The sequence below is a fragment of the Sorex fumeus genome, unplaced genomic scaffold (genome assembly GCF_029834395.1).
Source record: "Sorex fumeus unplaced genomic scaffold, SorFum_2.1 ptg000044l, whole genome shotgun sequence".
NCBI classification, from domain to species: domain Eukaryota; kingdom Metazoa; phylum Chordata; class Mammalia; order Eulipotyphla; family Soricidae; genus Sorex; species Sorex fumeus.
The window spans coordinates 54506975-54521775 of NW_026606101.1; the positions used below are offsets into that span (position 1 = coordinate 54506975).

The 14801-nt window shown below is 38.0% G+C and overlaps 1 protein-coding gene across 1 annotated transcript in view; it reads left to right on the forward strand.

Annotated features, from left to right (window-relative positions):
• LPP (LIM domain containing preferred translocation partner in lipoma) overlaps positions 1 to 14801 on the forward strand; it is a 758624-nt gene that overhangs the window by 244085 nt on the left and 499738 nt on the right. The window contains exon 5 of the mRNA XM_056121924.1: positions 9707 to 9908. Within this exon, the coding sequence (XP_055977899.1) occupies positions 9716 to 9908 (193 nt within the window). The 5' untranslated portion in view covers positions 9707 to 9715. The remainder of the gene's footprint in view (positions 1 to 9706; positions 9909 to 14801) is intronic.

Below are 14801 nucleotides of genomic sequence, written 5' to 3' on the forward strand. Positions count from 1 at the left end.
TCGGTGTTAGTCATCCAGTGTTGCAACACCCACCCATTGTACATTTCCCACCAACCTCAGTTTCCTTCCCACCACCATTATCCCAAGCCCCGCAGGTTGCGTCTATGGAAGGCAGTTTTATTCTTTCTCTCTCTCTGTCCTTTTGGGCATGATGGTTTGCAATTCAGAAACTGAGAGGTTATCATGTTTGTTTCTTTACCTACTTTCCCACCGAGGTTCTTATCCAGAGTGATTTCCCACTATTATTGTCATAGTGGTCTCTTTTCTATCTCAACTGTCTTCTTCCCCACCATTTGAAACAGGCTTCCGACAGTGGGCTAATCCTCCTGGCCCTTGTTTCTACTGTTCTAGGGTATTAGTTTCATACTATGTTTTTTATATCCCACAGATGAGAGCAATCATTCTGTCCTCTCCTTCTGACTCATTTCAATCCACATGATTCTCTCAGTGTCCTTTTATAAGGAAGTTTCACAACTTTATTTTTCCTGGTGGTTGCATTGAATTCCACTGTGTAGATGTACCATAGTTTCTTTATCCAGTTATCTGCTCTTGGGCACTTAGGTTGTTTCCAGATTCTGGCTATTGTGAATAGTGCTGCAATGAGCACACAAGTGCCGATGTTTAATCTGCAGTGTATTTTTGCTCCCCTGGGGTATATTCCCAGAAGTGGTTTCTGGCTCGTGTGGAAGCTCTATTTATAGTTTTATTTCTTTTAGTAGATATTCATAATTTTCTTTAACTTTTTTGTGTGTCTGTTAAGGTGATTCTTAGGCTCTTGATTTTTTTCTAAGACACATTTCTGGTTTCAAGTCTATAAAGTTCCGAAGCTGTTGCTGCATTTTGTATCATTTCTTAAAATAAGAATGAATGATAAATCATACTGTGTAGAATATTCTTGGTGAGGTGTTCATTTTAATTATTTGTTCATTTATTTATTTATTTATTTATTTATTTTATATGCCACCTTTTTTTTTGATCCATAGAATCTCACTTGATAAAACTGCTTTGGATCTTATGTGAGTTCCTTTGTATCTAAGTTTTCTTTTTTTTTTTTTTTTTGCTCTCGTTAGTTTTAATATTCTGTCTCTGCCATTGGCAGCTGGATTTTTCATGTTTCAGTGTTGCCAGTAATGGGATTCTACCTTTAGTATTAATTTGTATTCATATTAGTTCAGCTCAAGGTAAATTGATATTAATTTGTTGAGTTATTCCCTACTACTTTCATTCTATATTTTCTAGTGCATGGAAATCATAGGAATAAAGCCAGCTTTAGAGCAAGATTTAGTTATTCAATTTGAAAATTTGATGGTAGAATCATCAAGCAAGAGGCAGTTTGGTGGAATGGTAACATGCATGCAATCTTGAATTTACAGTTTGGGACAGATACTGAGGTTTAGAGAGCTCAAGAGACTACTATCAAATTGTCAATTTTTGACTAAACTAGAAATTATACCCAATTCCTTACATCCGAGTCCAGTGCTTTTCCTCTTATTTCCAACTGTCTTTCAGAGAGCCTATATAAAGGTTTGGCATTTCTGTATGTTGTTTTCTTGTCACCCCTTCCGAGTAATGCCAGCTGTCCATGCAGCAAATGATGCACTTAGACAGTACTGGACCAAAACTGCCTATAAGAAGAAGTTGAGTGAATTCATTGACATTTTCAGTCCATGGTAGATCCTGATTTGTCCTTCTGGGTTTTATGTGACCTGATGCTTCAGAGGAAGAGTGATTACATTTGCTGTTCAACTAACAATTGTGTGTAATTTTCAGCCTGCTTTACTGATTCCTTAATGTTGTCTTCCTACGCTTCCGTCACACGCCACAGCATATCTGCTTTGTAATTACAATGGCAGGGACTTACCTACACCATTTGAAAGAAAAAGTTTGTCTAAACTACTTATTTACTTGTGCATAATAAATCTTGATTGATACCTTAGTAATCTCTAAAATCAATCTAAGATTCTCTCCTACAACAGGGAGGATTGAAGAGTCAGATAAATAACGACAGGATAAGAAGTGAATAGAAGAAGATTGTGCTGACTGATGAGTTAAGAGGAGAATTTGAGATGATGTAAAAGTTTCATGGTTTACTTTTGGCTGTTTTTGGCTACTTGTACACTTTGGAACTTCTATAGCATCCCAAGAATTTGTGACTTTAGTTGTAATTGGTATTTATCCAGTCCAATCCTTCATATTCAGAGGCAGAGGCAGGAGATATTAGAATTTCAGAGAACAGGCATTGCATCATGAGCTTGTGGTATAGATCAGACTGGAAGCTTGGCCTGAATTCAGAAGATTGAGTATCCTAAATACTGAGGCATTCAAAGTAATAGTTATTGGTAGCCTATCTAGAAAGGCACTCACTACAATTTTGGTCTATTATTAAGAAAGTCGTTTTATGCTCTACATGGCACTGACTTTGATGCTACTCACTTTTATATCATGAGAAAAAACAGTGAACCCATCCTCCCCACCCGAAAGTTATAGGAAAATATTGGTTATTTAAAGGAAGACATTATTTGTCAGAGACAAGAATCCTAAACATTAGTCTTCAATCAACTACTTCTGATTTTTAATTCAATTAACATTTCAATCTCCCTATTACTCTATCTTTCAAAACAGTAATGCATGAACCTATCTCTTTATTAAGCATTGTTCCTTTATTCAGCAAACATTGACCAAGAGCCAGAACTTGGATTAGATGCTAAGGGAGACTTGATGATAAATTCAATATGATGTATAAATTTATATAAATACATAAGTCAGTAATTTTAAATTTTCATTAAGAATACAAGCTAAGAGATTTTCAGTTAAGTTAGCAATATAAAGAGAATTGAAAAACTCTTCCTTCAATCTTTTCCCTTAGTGTTAGATAACAGAATGCAATAATTGGTTGACAGTAAATTTCATTTACCTTAAATGTTTAAAGAAAAGTAGTGAATTGATTTTGGAAAATAATAGAAACGTGATCAAATTCTCCTTTATTTGCTCAATGGATGGCAGTGACTTTGTATGTACACATATATTTAGAGCTGCTTAGTAGCTTTTTGACTTTTTTTTTCTTTTTGGGTTACACCCGGCGATGCTCAGGGGTTACTCCTGGCTCATGCACTCAGGAATTGCTCCTGGCGGTGCTCAGGGGACCATATGGGGTGCTGGGAATCGAACCTGTGTCCGCCATGTTGGCTACGTGCAAGGCAAACGCCCTACCTGCTGTGCTATTGCTCCAGCCCTGAAGCTTTTTGACTGTTAAATATCACTGTGACCCTATCTTTTGTGCACTTGTAAATTAAATGTGCTGGCCTTTGTATGGCCTATATGGTGTTAGCTGGTTACTTTGGTAGACTTTTGTCTTTGTCATTTTGTACTCCTATTGCTAATAATGATGATGTTGGATGGGATAGAAGATACAGGATATTATAACAATAGAATCTAGGATCTAGGAATGGAGATCAGTTCTAATTTATTGCCTCTAAATGACCACTTCCTTTGGATGTTTGCCTTTCTTTCCTCCAGAACTGTTACCATGGTGAAAGCCACGACTGTGGTTGAAAGCCAGTACTGAAGTTTAAACTTTGCTGTTTGTGAGCTGTGTTATCTTTTAGCAAGTTCCCGCCACGTGTTTCAGTCTTAGACTCTGTGTGCACTAAATGTGGAAAATGATATATTTCATATACCAGTCAGGATGATTATGTGGTCATTAGAAATTTGTTTGGCATATGGTAAGTCACCAAAGAACATTTGTGGTTTGTTTTATCTCTGACTTTCTTGTACCTGCTGAATAGCTATAAGCAGAAGACAGAAGGGCAACAGGGAGGGTAATCAATGAAACTTCATTTGATTCTTTTAAATTACTTTGCACGTGAGAATTGTTCCTAACATACCCAAGGTTGGGGAGTAGCATGTCTGTGCATTTCTTCGTTTAGAGGAGGGCTGTTGCTCTTGTTTTCCTTTTCTCTCGTGGTACTTGTATATTTTCAGAATCTCGGTGAGGATCTCCCCTTTCACTTCTTCCTTTCGTGATTATTAGAAGCTTAGAGTAAAACTGATGTTGAGCCAGAGGAAGTAAGAACAGGGTAAGTTTTGGTCTAGTGAAGTCAGCTCTCACCACTGTTCATCTTTGTTTATCACACTGAGTCCGTGTAAGAAGCTGAGAAGCCCCAACTGACATGTAGTTTATGCATTCACTGATCTTGTGAGATTTCCTCAAGTCCATTTGCCAAAGTGTGTTCTCAGACTATCACTGAGATTTTAGAGAAGTTTACAGACATTCATTTTGTACTAGAGTATCGTCTCTTGTTAGAGGTCACACTGGAAAAAGTTGAGACTAGAACTGGGGCTATCAGAACTCCATGTCCATACAATACTTTTTGTCACTTTCCTAGGCTCTGAATGCACTCATTTTTCTCATAAGAATTTTCACTATCATTGGTTCCTCTTCAAAGAGGTAGAGTTTCTAGCTTTATTTCTCCATCTAACACCTTTAAAAAGCTAGCTCACTTTCTTCTATAATCCTTTTCCCTGACGACATTCTTATTCCTGAGTCCCTCATTCTAGTATAAGTGGTTTGTTTCTTGTCCCATAGAGAAACTCTTCATACCAGACCTTACAGTAACTCTTTATCCTTGTTGCTCTATGTTTCTATTAGAACCACTTTGAATTCAAAATTCTTAATAACCGTTACTTCTGTTTAGTCTTTGCTTGATCCTGTGACATAAACCACCCTTTTATATGCTTTCCCCACCTCTGCCTTCTTATGTAAATACATCTTTCTAAGGTAGACTTCAATATCCTTGAGTACAGGATAAGACTGATTCATCCTATGCTCTAGTGCCAGGCAAATAAATCATTCATTCATTAAATTAATAGACTTTTTATTGAGTGCCTATCATGCATTAGAACTGGGACTATAAGATGATAATTACTTCCACTTTCAAGGATTCAAGAGTTTAATTCAGGATACATGTAAGCAAAAAGGTAGAGTGACATGCAATGACTATGCTGATGGCATATTCCAGGTGTTGTGGAAGTGTAGTAAGGGGGTGTATAACTTGAACCAGAAGATGGAATACATGAGTGCCATTTTTAAGAACTAGTATCAAATCATGTTAATCATGTAAATGATATGTAGTAGTAGATGAGACATCATTTTTAATTGAGTGGTAGATTAGTTGAGAGGAAATAGAGAAAAATATATTAGGGCAAATGGATGGGATTCTAGGATAATATAGTTGCTGAAAAGTGACTACAAAAGAAAATCAAAGTAATAATATAAGCTGTAGCAAATATTATTAAGATGTATAATTAAAGGGGTTGGAGTGATAGCACAGCGGTAGGGCGTTTGCCTTGCACACAGCCAACATGGCCAACCCGAGTTCGATTCCTCCGCCCCCTCGGAGAGCCTGGCAAGCTACCGAGAGTATCTCGCCCGCATGGCAGAGCCTGGCAAGCTCCCCTTGACGTATTCGATATGCCAGACACAGTAACAACAAAGTCTCCAATGGAGACGTTACTGGGCCCGCTCGAGCAAATTGATGAACAACGGGAGGGCCTTTACCTTATGATTAAAAGGATTCAGACTTTCCACTAAAGTTGGATGCCTTTACCAGAAAATAAATCATATCTTAACATTAAATTATCCTAACTACTGAAAACAATGTGGAATCCACATATAAAATTAAAAATTATTAGATAAAGGAGCAAAGAGAAGCATATAGAATGGCCTAATTTATAATTATGTGTCCAAAATTCTAAATACAAACATCATATTTGATTCATTAATATTTCAGAAAACTATGACTGTGGCTAAGTAGGATGTTTTTTCTAGGAATGCAAAGACAGTTCAATATCTGGAAATCTGTCAGCATGTTTCATTATATTACTAAATTAATGGAGCAAAAAACAAGATGATTATATCAGTGGAAGTTAAGGAAGATTTCATAGTTTCTAGAAAGGCATGAGTAATTAAGGAAATCACCTTTTATTCGTTGACTCATTTGTTTATAATCCTTTTCCAAGGGCTTTTTTGTTAAGCATGTGATGATGTCATGAGATCATCCAGAAACTTCCAGCTTATTGACTCAGAGAAGTAAATAAAGACCTTCCATGTAAAGGGTATTGGAAGAAATTATCCATTTTTTTTGGTGGGTTAGAAATTATCCATTTTTGGGGGGTAAATCAGAAGGCATGGACACTTACCCAGTGGACCTTGGGACAGTTGGACCAGTCCTGGTGGAACCCAGCAATGAAGGCCCAGTAGCTTCTCCCCAGGAAGACTTCCTGTTGCTAGGTATTAAACTCGGGGTCTTATGCTTCTAGGCATGCACTCCAGTCCTTTGAACTCTTCCTGTCAAAAGCTACTCTTTTCAATGGGAGCTAAGGAAGTATCTTAGAGTATCAGATACATTTATTCTAGTCCAGGGGGAAAATCGGGCTTAGCTAATAGTGAAGAGAGGTAACTGGATGTGACCAGAGCAGAAGCAAGAGTTCAGGGCCATGGACGTTCATTTTAAGTTCTCAAAGTGCTGTCACCATTGACCCTCAGAAAAAAAATGGAAGAGAAGAAGATAGTTATCTGCAAACATTTACTAGGACAATCTATTTCTCATGTGTGGGAGCAGAGAAGTTGCCTCAAAGCGGAGGGCAGTGTGTGGTACTTTATGATGCTAGGGGTAATGAAAATGATGATAGAATCAATGCTTTGTTTTTTTTTTCAATTTATTGAATCACCATGCAATACACAGTTGCAAAGTTGTTCAGGATTTGGTTTCAGTCAAACAATGTTCCAACACCCTCCCTTTTGCCAGTGTGCGTTTTCTACTACCAGTGTCCCCAGTTTCCTTCCTGGCATCCCTTTGTTATTGATAGGGGAATTAAAAAAAATTTTTTTTTGTTCTTCCATCAGTTGCTCTTCTTTTCTCTCTGTGGCATATCTTAGAAGCTTAGAATTCTAGAATCAATTGGCAGTGTGGGATAGCTCTGGAAATGTGTGCCTTTGCTCTAAAAATCACTTCAGGCTATATTAAACTGTTTTTAAATAACTTTAAAAACTTATTCGACTTCAGAATAACTTCAGATTCACAGGAAAGTTGGAAAGATAATATTAACCATTTAAATGTGTAAATATGATTTACTCTACAAATGTTCCTACTGCATTTAAATTTCCAAACTTCTATTTTATCTCTTTGTGCTTCTCAGTTTAATTAGAAGAAACACCTTTATCCCACTTTAGTGGGAAGCTTGGACACTAAAAAATCCAAATTATTGTTTTTGAGTTTTGAGAGATGGGTTTGATTTATATGTGTGTATTATAAATCTCAAAAGATTCTTAATGTGCAGTTAAGATTTAAGAGTCAGAAACAAATCAAACATTCTTCATAACTGATTTTTATGTCAAGCCTTGGTGGGGCTATAAGGTGGGGGTCAGGGTGTGCAAAACATAGTCCTGGCCATTTCTAAGACCTCACCACTTAGGATGTTGATAGACAAATTCCCCATGCCAAGAGTAATTCCTAAGTTCAGCTATACAAATCCTATTCTCCAATTGGGGTAGGTATTGGGAAAGAGGGGTCCTCCAACCAGATTGAAAAGTCACTGGCCTCACAGACTATACTAACAGAAGCTTCCTGATTCTCAAAGTCCCTCTCCTCCATTCATGTGTACACTTTCACTGAGGAAAATACACCTCAACATTCCATCACTTTGTGTAACACTTCACAGTTTATGACACACTGATAAGATCTCATTGGTTGTGATAAAAACTTTGTTATTTAAGGTGGACAGGGCTTTATCTTCATTTGGAGGGGGTTGAGGTTGCCTGGAATACAGAAGATGGGGGATGCTCAAGGTCATGTCACTCATCCTGTTAAGACCTGGTGTCGCCTAGGCTAGCCTCTGTCCTCTCCTGTTCTTCCCAAATTTTCCTCTTCATGTTTTCTCTTCATGGCTATGCAACATGCTGAGGCCTTTGTTTTCTTTCGCATTTCCAAGGCTCTGTCTTTACAAACATCTGGAAGTAATCACAATAATTAATTCAGTTCAATTAATAAATTTCTCTGTGCATTTGGGGCTGGGAATGGGTACAGGGTACCTTCCAGCCCTTCCTTGGCTGTAGAGCTCTTGTAACCAGGTTAGAGAACCCTCCACATACAGCAATAGGCTCTGAGGCTTAGACCCTGCCTGCAGTCTTCCCAGAGGGTTGCTGTCTTCCCCAAACAGAGTGTACTGTGATTTGATTAGACTGCATTTTCCTCCTCCTTGTTTAGATACCTTTTTGATCTTTATCAAAAAGAGGACCTCAGTTCTTCATAGCTCCTGTTTGGTTGTTCCTTTGGCATTTGAGGCTGACTTATGCAGTGCAGGTGTTGTAATTGTTGACCACTAAATATTAACCATTGTCCTAGGCATTGTGACAAAAAAAAAATTGTCCCTCCCGATTTCCAGGTGTCTCTTCAGTGAGGAATAGGACTGCTTGTGACAGAGAGACTCTAAAGCACCTGCCCATACACCTGGATGTGCCCTTGTTTCAGAAATAAACTTTTAATGGATCTTTAACATGAAGCAAATACATTCAAACCCCACAAGCTTGCAAGAAAGGTTGCCTGTGCTTCAGAGCCATGCTACATTTCAGTTCTCTGCTAGGTACCCCTCCTCTCTTCCCCTTCAGCAACACTGAACATAAGTGCTGTGTACTTTTCTGCCTCTTCAACTTTGCTCAAGTTGCTTGGACCTGACCTCTACTCAGCTCTCGAGACTCCTCCACAGGGACTAGAGCGATAGCATAGTGGGTAGAGCATTTGCCTTGCACATGACTGACTGACCCGGGTTTGATCCCCAGCATGCCATATGGTCCCCCGAGCACCGCCAGGAGTAATTCCTGACAGCGGAGCCAGGAGTAACTCCTGTGCATCGCCTGGTGTGACCCGAAAAAAGAAAAAAAAGGACTCCTCCACAGCTCTTCTCATCAGTGAGGGCTTTTTTGTTGTTGTTGTTGTTTTTTAAATTTAATTTTGTTTTTATAAAGTTGTTCAAATAATTTATTATATTAAATGTGCAAACACCAATCCCATCACCATAAGAAGAAAATGTGTGAAGATCATTGTATTTCTTCCTGGAAACATTAAGCCCTTTTATGAGATTATAAACATGTATGTTAAACCCAAACAAATGTGTGTTACTCTTGTACATCAGTGGGGTAGAGTACGAGAAGTCACCTGGCCACATTTACACTCTAAGAATTCTGATTTAGAGTAGATTCACTCATGGGCAAGTCCTATGTTTTGATCTCTGCAAGAGATTATCTTATCTTACTATATATTCCAGAAACACCTTTCTTTACCCTCACTGATTTAACTTATCACCTTATCTAGGTAATTGGTGTGCAGTTATTTTAATCCATGAGCTATAAAACTGAAGCTGTTTTCCAATATTACTGGCAAGGATTATTTTACAAATGTTAGACACCATTTATTATTCATATCTATTTCTTGAAGAATGATAAGAACTAAATTAAGTAACTGTTAGAAGAAAGATGTTCAAGATTAATTGGGAATATTCAATTTTCCCCTCCCTTTTCTTCTTTCATTTTTCCCCCTCAGAGAGCTTTTTCAAGGCCTCTGTAATATGCAATAAGATAAAATAATTTAGTGAGGTATAATAGTCCCATTTTCATGCTTTTTAAAAACAAGCTTTTTAAATTTTATTTTAGATTGAAACAATGTCTTACCCATCTTGGCTGCCACCCAAAAGCACTGGTGAGCCCCTTGGACATGTGCCTGCACGGATGGAGACCACCCATTCCTTTGGGACTCCCAGTATTTCAGTGTCTACACAACAGCCACCCAAGAAGTTCGCACCAGTAGTTGCTCCAAAGCCTAAGTACAACCCATATAAGCAACCTGGAGCAGAAGGTAAGTGTGGGCATATCATTATTTTCTTGTGAGAGTTCAGTATAATAAAGGTGATTTATATTTCAATGTTGTGTCTCAAAAAAATAATCTAAGAATTCTTTGTGTTAGGTTTGAGGAGGGATTCCGTGCCAGGTTATTTTCACTATGGGCACCCTAGAAGGGGGCGGATGAAAGCCTTCCCTGCCCCAAGGGACCCAGCTCCGGCAGCCTACCTCCACTACTCAAGTGCCACCACACTCCAGGCTGCTTTCCGGACATATCATAAGACATTTATTACCCATTTTCTGTAATTACCACCCCATGTTTGATGGAGTTCAGACATTAGGCAACAAATTATAGAGAAATGTATATCTATAGCTATCTATCTATCTATCTATCTATCTATCTATCTATCTATCTCGGAGAGTATCCCGCCCACATGGGTAGATTCTAGCAAGCTCCCTGTGGTGTATTCGATATGCCAAAACCACTAATGATAACAGGTCTCATTCTCTTGATCCTGAAAGAGCTTCCAATTATTGGAAAGACGAGTAAGAAGAGGCTGCTAAAAATCTCAAGGATGGGATGATGTTACTGGTGCCCACTTGAGTAAATCAATGGACAAGATGACAGTGACAGTGACAGGTTGGGGGAGATAGCTCCAAGTGCTTAGGGCATACTTTGCTTATAGAATACCTGGGTTCTGTACATAACACACCCTACTCACAGTTTACTAGGAGCAACCTCTGAGGATTGAGCATTTCTTCATGTGGCCGACCCCCAACCACACAAGCATTGTAGTGTTGTTGTCATTATTCACAGACTATCAGAGGTTTGAAGAACATCTTGAATCCCTCACAAGTTTTCTCAACTACTTTGATACTGCCTCTCAGGGCAGTAAGAGAATATAGTAGGCTAGTGGCAGTGTTGGGTGCCTCTGGTGGTGGTTTGTTTATTTGATAAAATAAGATAAATTTATGAAAGGAATATGTTAGACCCGATTAGTTTGGGAACCTCTGATGGTTAACCCTTCATTTCGGCGAAAAACAGATTAAGACACCTTATAAGGCATAGGGCATCTGACTACATTGTGGGCTAAGGCAAAACCAAAATAAGATCTCTGATACCTTCATTCATAGCTCAGTACTCTTCTATTTTATTACCCTCCACTCACATTCTATTATTTCATAGAGACATAAGTGCAGTCTTGAAGGGCCTAAAGACATTTTTCTGAGTCTGGGCCATATTTAAGCCAGTGGGTCCAATACTATGTAGCCCAGCTGTATCATGGAATCTAGGTTTCACATAATTGCATTCGTTCATACAGCACTAGTCATTTAACACCAAGAAAGCCTAACAATATATTTTTCATAACATAGCCCTGTTGTCAAGTGTTATATCACCCAATCATCTTTCTATTACCATTGGACTAGTCTTCCAAGATTCTGCCAAGTAGTGTATATTGAGAAAGCCACAGAAAGTGAACCTAATGATGCACATGAAATTATTTTGCTTTGGGGAACTATTTTTCCTCCCCCAGGCTACTGTAGGATAAACTTATCTAAAGAGCTCTGTGAGAGCTGCATCTATTGAAACTCCCAGGCTATTGTGAGTGAAGCCTGAGGTGTAGTGACATCAACTAAAGTATATTTAGTTTACAAGAAGAGGAATTTGAAGGCTTTTATGGGCTCAGCACTTCATCTCAGGTGTGTGTTCGTCTGCACTCACTCCTGTTCCTCAGTCACCGTAGAGCTTGCCAAGCTCTTTTTTTTTTTTAATTTTTATTAGTGAAACACCATGAGGTACAGTTGTAGACTTACAAATTTTTGTGTTTGGGTTTCAGTTATACAATGATCAAGTAACCATCCCTCCACCAGTGCCCATTTTCCACCACCACGGGTCCCAGTATCCCTCCCACCCCCCTTCTCATCCTGACTCTGTGGCAGGACATTCCCTTTTGTTCTCTCTCTCCTTTTGGGTGTTGTGGTTTTGTCAAGCTCTTTGGTTCTTTCTTTTTACCAACTAATGATGGTAACTCACTGAAACCCATGACAAACCTAACGAACAGACCTAATAAACAGAGCACTTGTATTCTGGAAACGGAGAGGGAAGAGATAGTAAAAGGGAATTCAGCATCTAAGTCTTGATTTTTCTCTCTCTGTCCTACTTTCACCGAATTACTTTCCATATCCATGAATGCTTCTTAGAGAATGTGAGCATGTTTGTTTTAGCAATTTTGCATAGTACTGATTCACACTTTGGTATAACTCTGTCTTCTCTTTTATTTTGGGTCCTTTTTCTCTCATTAAAAACTTAGCTGGTGTCAGGATTTTAAGCATATAGTCTGAAACATAGTCAGATGTCTAACTTGTGTAAGGTGGTCGGACACTTAGGCACAAGAGAGGATGGGCAGAAATCTTCAAACACTCCTGGTTCATGGTTGTAGGCCTTTGTGTATCATTTCTCCAGAGAAAGTAACTAGAAAACCATCCAAAAGCCAATTTGGAAGGGACTGGAGTGAAGTCTTTGATGTTTTCCTGATCTCCGTGGTCATGTCTTGTATTTTATTGCCCCAAACTAAGCTGCACTTTGATATTATTGAAGATTGAGTGGAACCGTATACCGCTATGCCCCCCCTCCCCTCAGTGTTCATTAGTGATTTTAGGAATGAGGAATGATATCTGGAAGGAAAAGAAAAATACAAAATAAACTTTCTTTCAAAAAATGGGAGACATATTGTTGACTTCATTATTTGTTTTCTCAAGTGTTATCCTTTATCTCTAACTAATGGAATTGTTTTTGTGTTTCATAACATTTGAGAAATGCTTAAACTTGTGTTTACTACCTTTCCACTAATATAAGGGTTGATTAAAGACAAGTTCACATATGGAGGGAACTTCTGTGAGGACATCTTAGTAGAGATGAAAGTTGATACAAACCCGAAGGGCCAGATGGAGGCAGTTTCTGTATTAATTCAATTAATAGAATAGCTTAACCAATGGCACATTTTAGTCAGAGTAAAAAGACATATCAAGTCTACCTTCAGACCTCTGCACTCCTCTGTGAATTACCAAGTATTAGCCCGTTAAAAAAATATTTAAAAAACTGTGGTTAACAAAGGTATTGATAGCTGAATTGTAGGTATATCATGTTCTAGCACTGCTCATCCTACCAGTTTCAATTTCCCTCCACCAATGTTTCCATGTTTCCTCCAGCACCCTACTCACTCCCTTACTCCAGTCTATCACCTTTACAAGCACAGTATAAAGTTTGGTGGAATTTAGTTCAGGTCTCGTATTTTCACTGTTGTTGTCTGTGTTATGCATTGGATGGTTATCCTCACTCTGAGAAATCTGCCTTCAGATAATTTTACCTTACCTACTGTCTGTTTTTTTTTTTTTTGGTTCCTGAAACTCTATCAGGATCTATAATATTTTTGTAGTATTTGTTCAGTTCTGCCACTTTTCTTAATATTATGCTACACCAATATGTCACCAGTCTATGTCACCAGTCTAAATCTGATGTCTGACATCTTCTCCAACTGTCTAGGCCAGGTTCAGATGAAAAGTAATTTTTATTTCTAACCTGGATTCCCCCACGTATCTTTTTCTATGATTTTCAGACTTCAACTTCTTTTGTAATTTTCCTGTTCTTATTTGGTCCCTACTGGACATATACTCTATGGAACACCGAACATTTACTTTTTGAATTGCATTGCTTTATCACAAACCCTGAAGTGCTTTCCACATAATAAAAACAAGGAAGATTATGGAATTGTCATATTCCCCATGACTTTGTGGTTCATACATTTCACGTGTGAGCCTTGTCCATGCACCCAATATGGCATACAACTTTCTCTCTATTTTATGGCATCTGGAGCTCTTAGTCCCCATATGAATCTGATATATTCTCCCTACTTTTATTTTTTTTTTGCTTTTTGGATCACGCCTGGTGATGCACAGGGGTTTCTCCTGGCTTAGCACTAAGAAATTACTCCTGGCGGTGCTCAGGGGACCATATGGGATGCTGGGAATCGAACCCACATCAGCTGCATGCAAGGCAAATGCCCTGCCCTCTGTACTATCGCTCCAGCCCCTCTCTGCATTTTCTTATAAGACTGTAAGCTTTGTATCCCCATTTATGTAATAAGACATAGTTTATCACTCATCCTTATGTTGGCTCTTATTTTGCTCTTGGCTCTTATTATGCTACTTTGTTTTTAGCTGCAATGGTTGTTTATTGTCAAATGTATGTCTGTATATTCTTAAATATATACATATACATATATATGCACATATACATGTATATATATTTGGATGGATGGCGGATGGCAGCATGGGTTAGTGAACTGCTCATTAATTCGTCTTGCAATAAACAGTCCAGAATATGGCATCCTCATATGAAGCAATCCAGTCTCATTTAGCTTCTGAAGTCTTGATTCTTTCTTGCAGTTCTGCCAATCTCTTTCTCTCTTTTTTTAATATAACCTTTTTTAAATATGCGAAAGAGAAATTTTCCTTGCATATATACATCTTAAAGACAAATACAGAGAAAAGTTCATGGGTTTCCAGACTTCTTAAAAAATGAAGCCATGTTTCTTTATCTGCTGTATATTATGATATGATATTTGTTGGAAATGTAAGATTTGCTTTTTTGTGTTTAATTTAAATGTTACTAAGTCTCTGTTATTCCTAACAATTTCCTTTATACATAATATACTTAAGTTTTGTTTAAAATGCTATGCCTTTTAAAAAGTTTATATCTATTTTCTTTTTCTATTTTGTCCATTTAGAACTGCCTATATAACTAGTGAAATATACCCAAATAATAGGTAATGCTTCTTTCTTCTTATTTATACATGAATTGATTATGCTAGGGTCTTTTCTTTAAGCATACATTATTCTTTACCTTTAG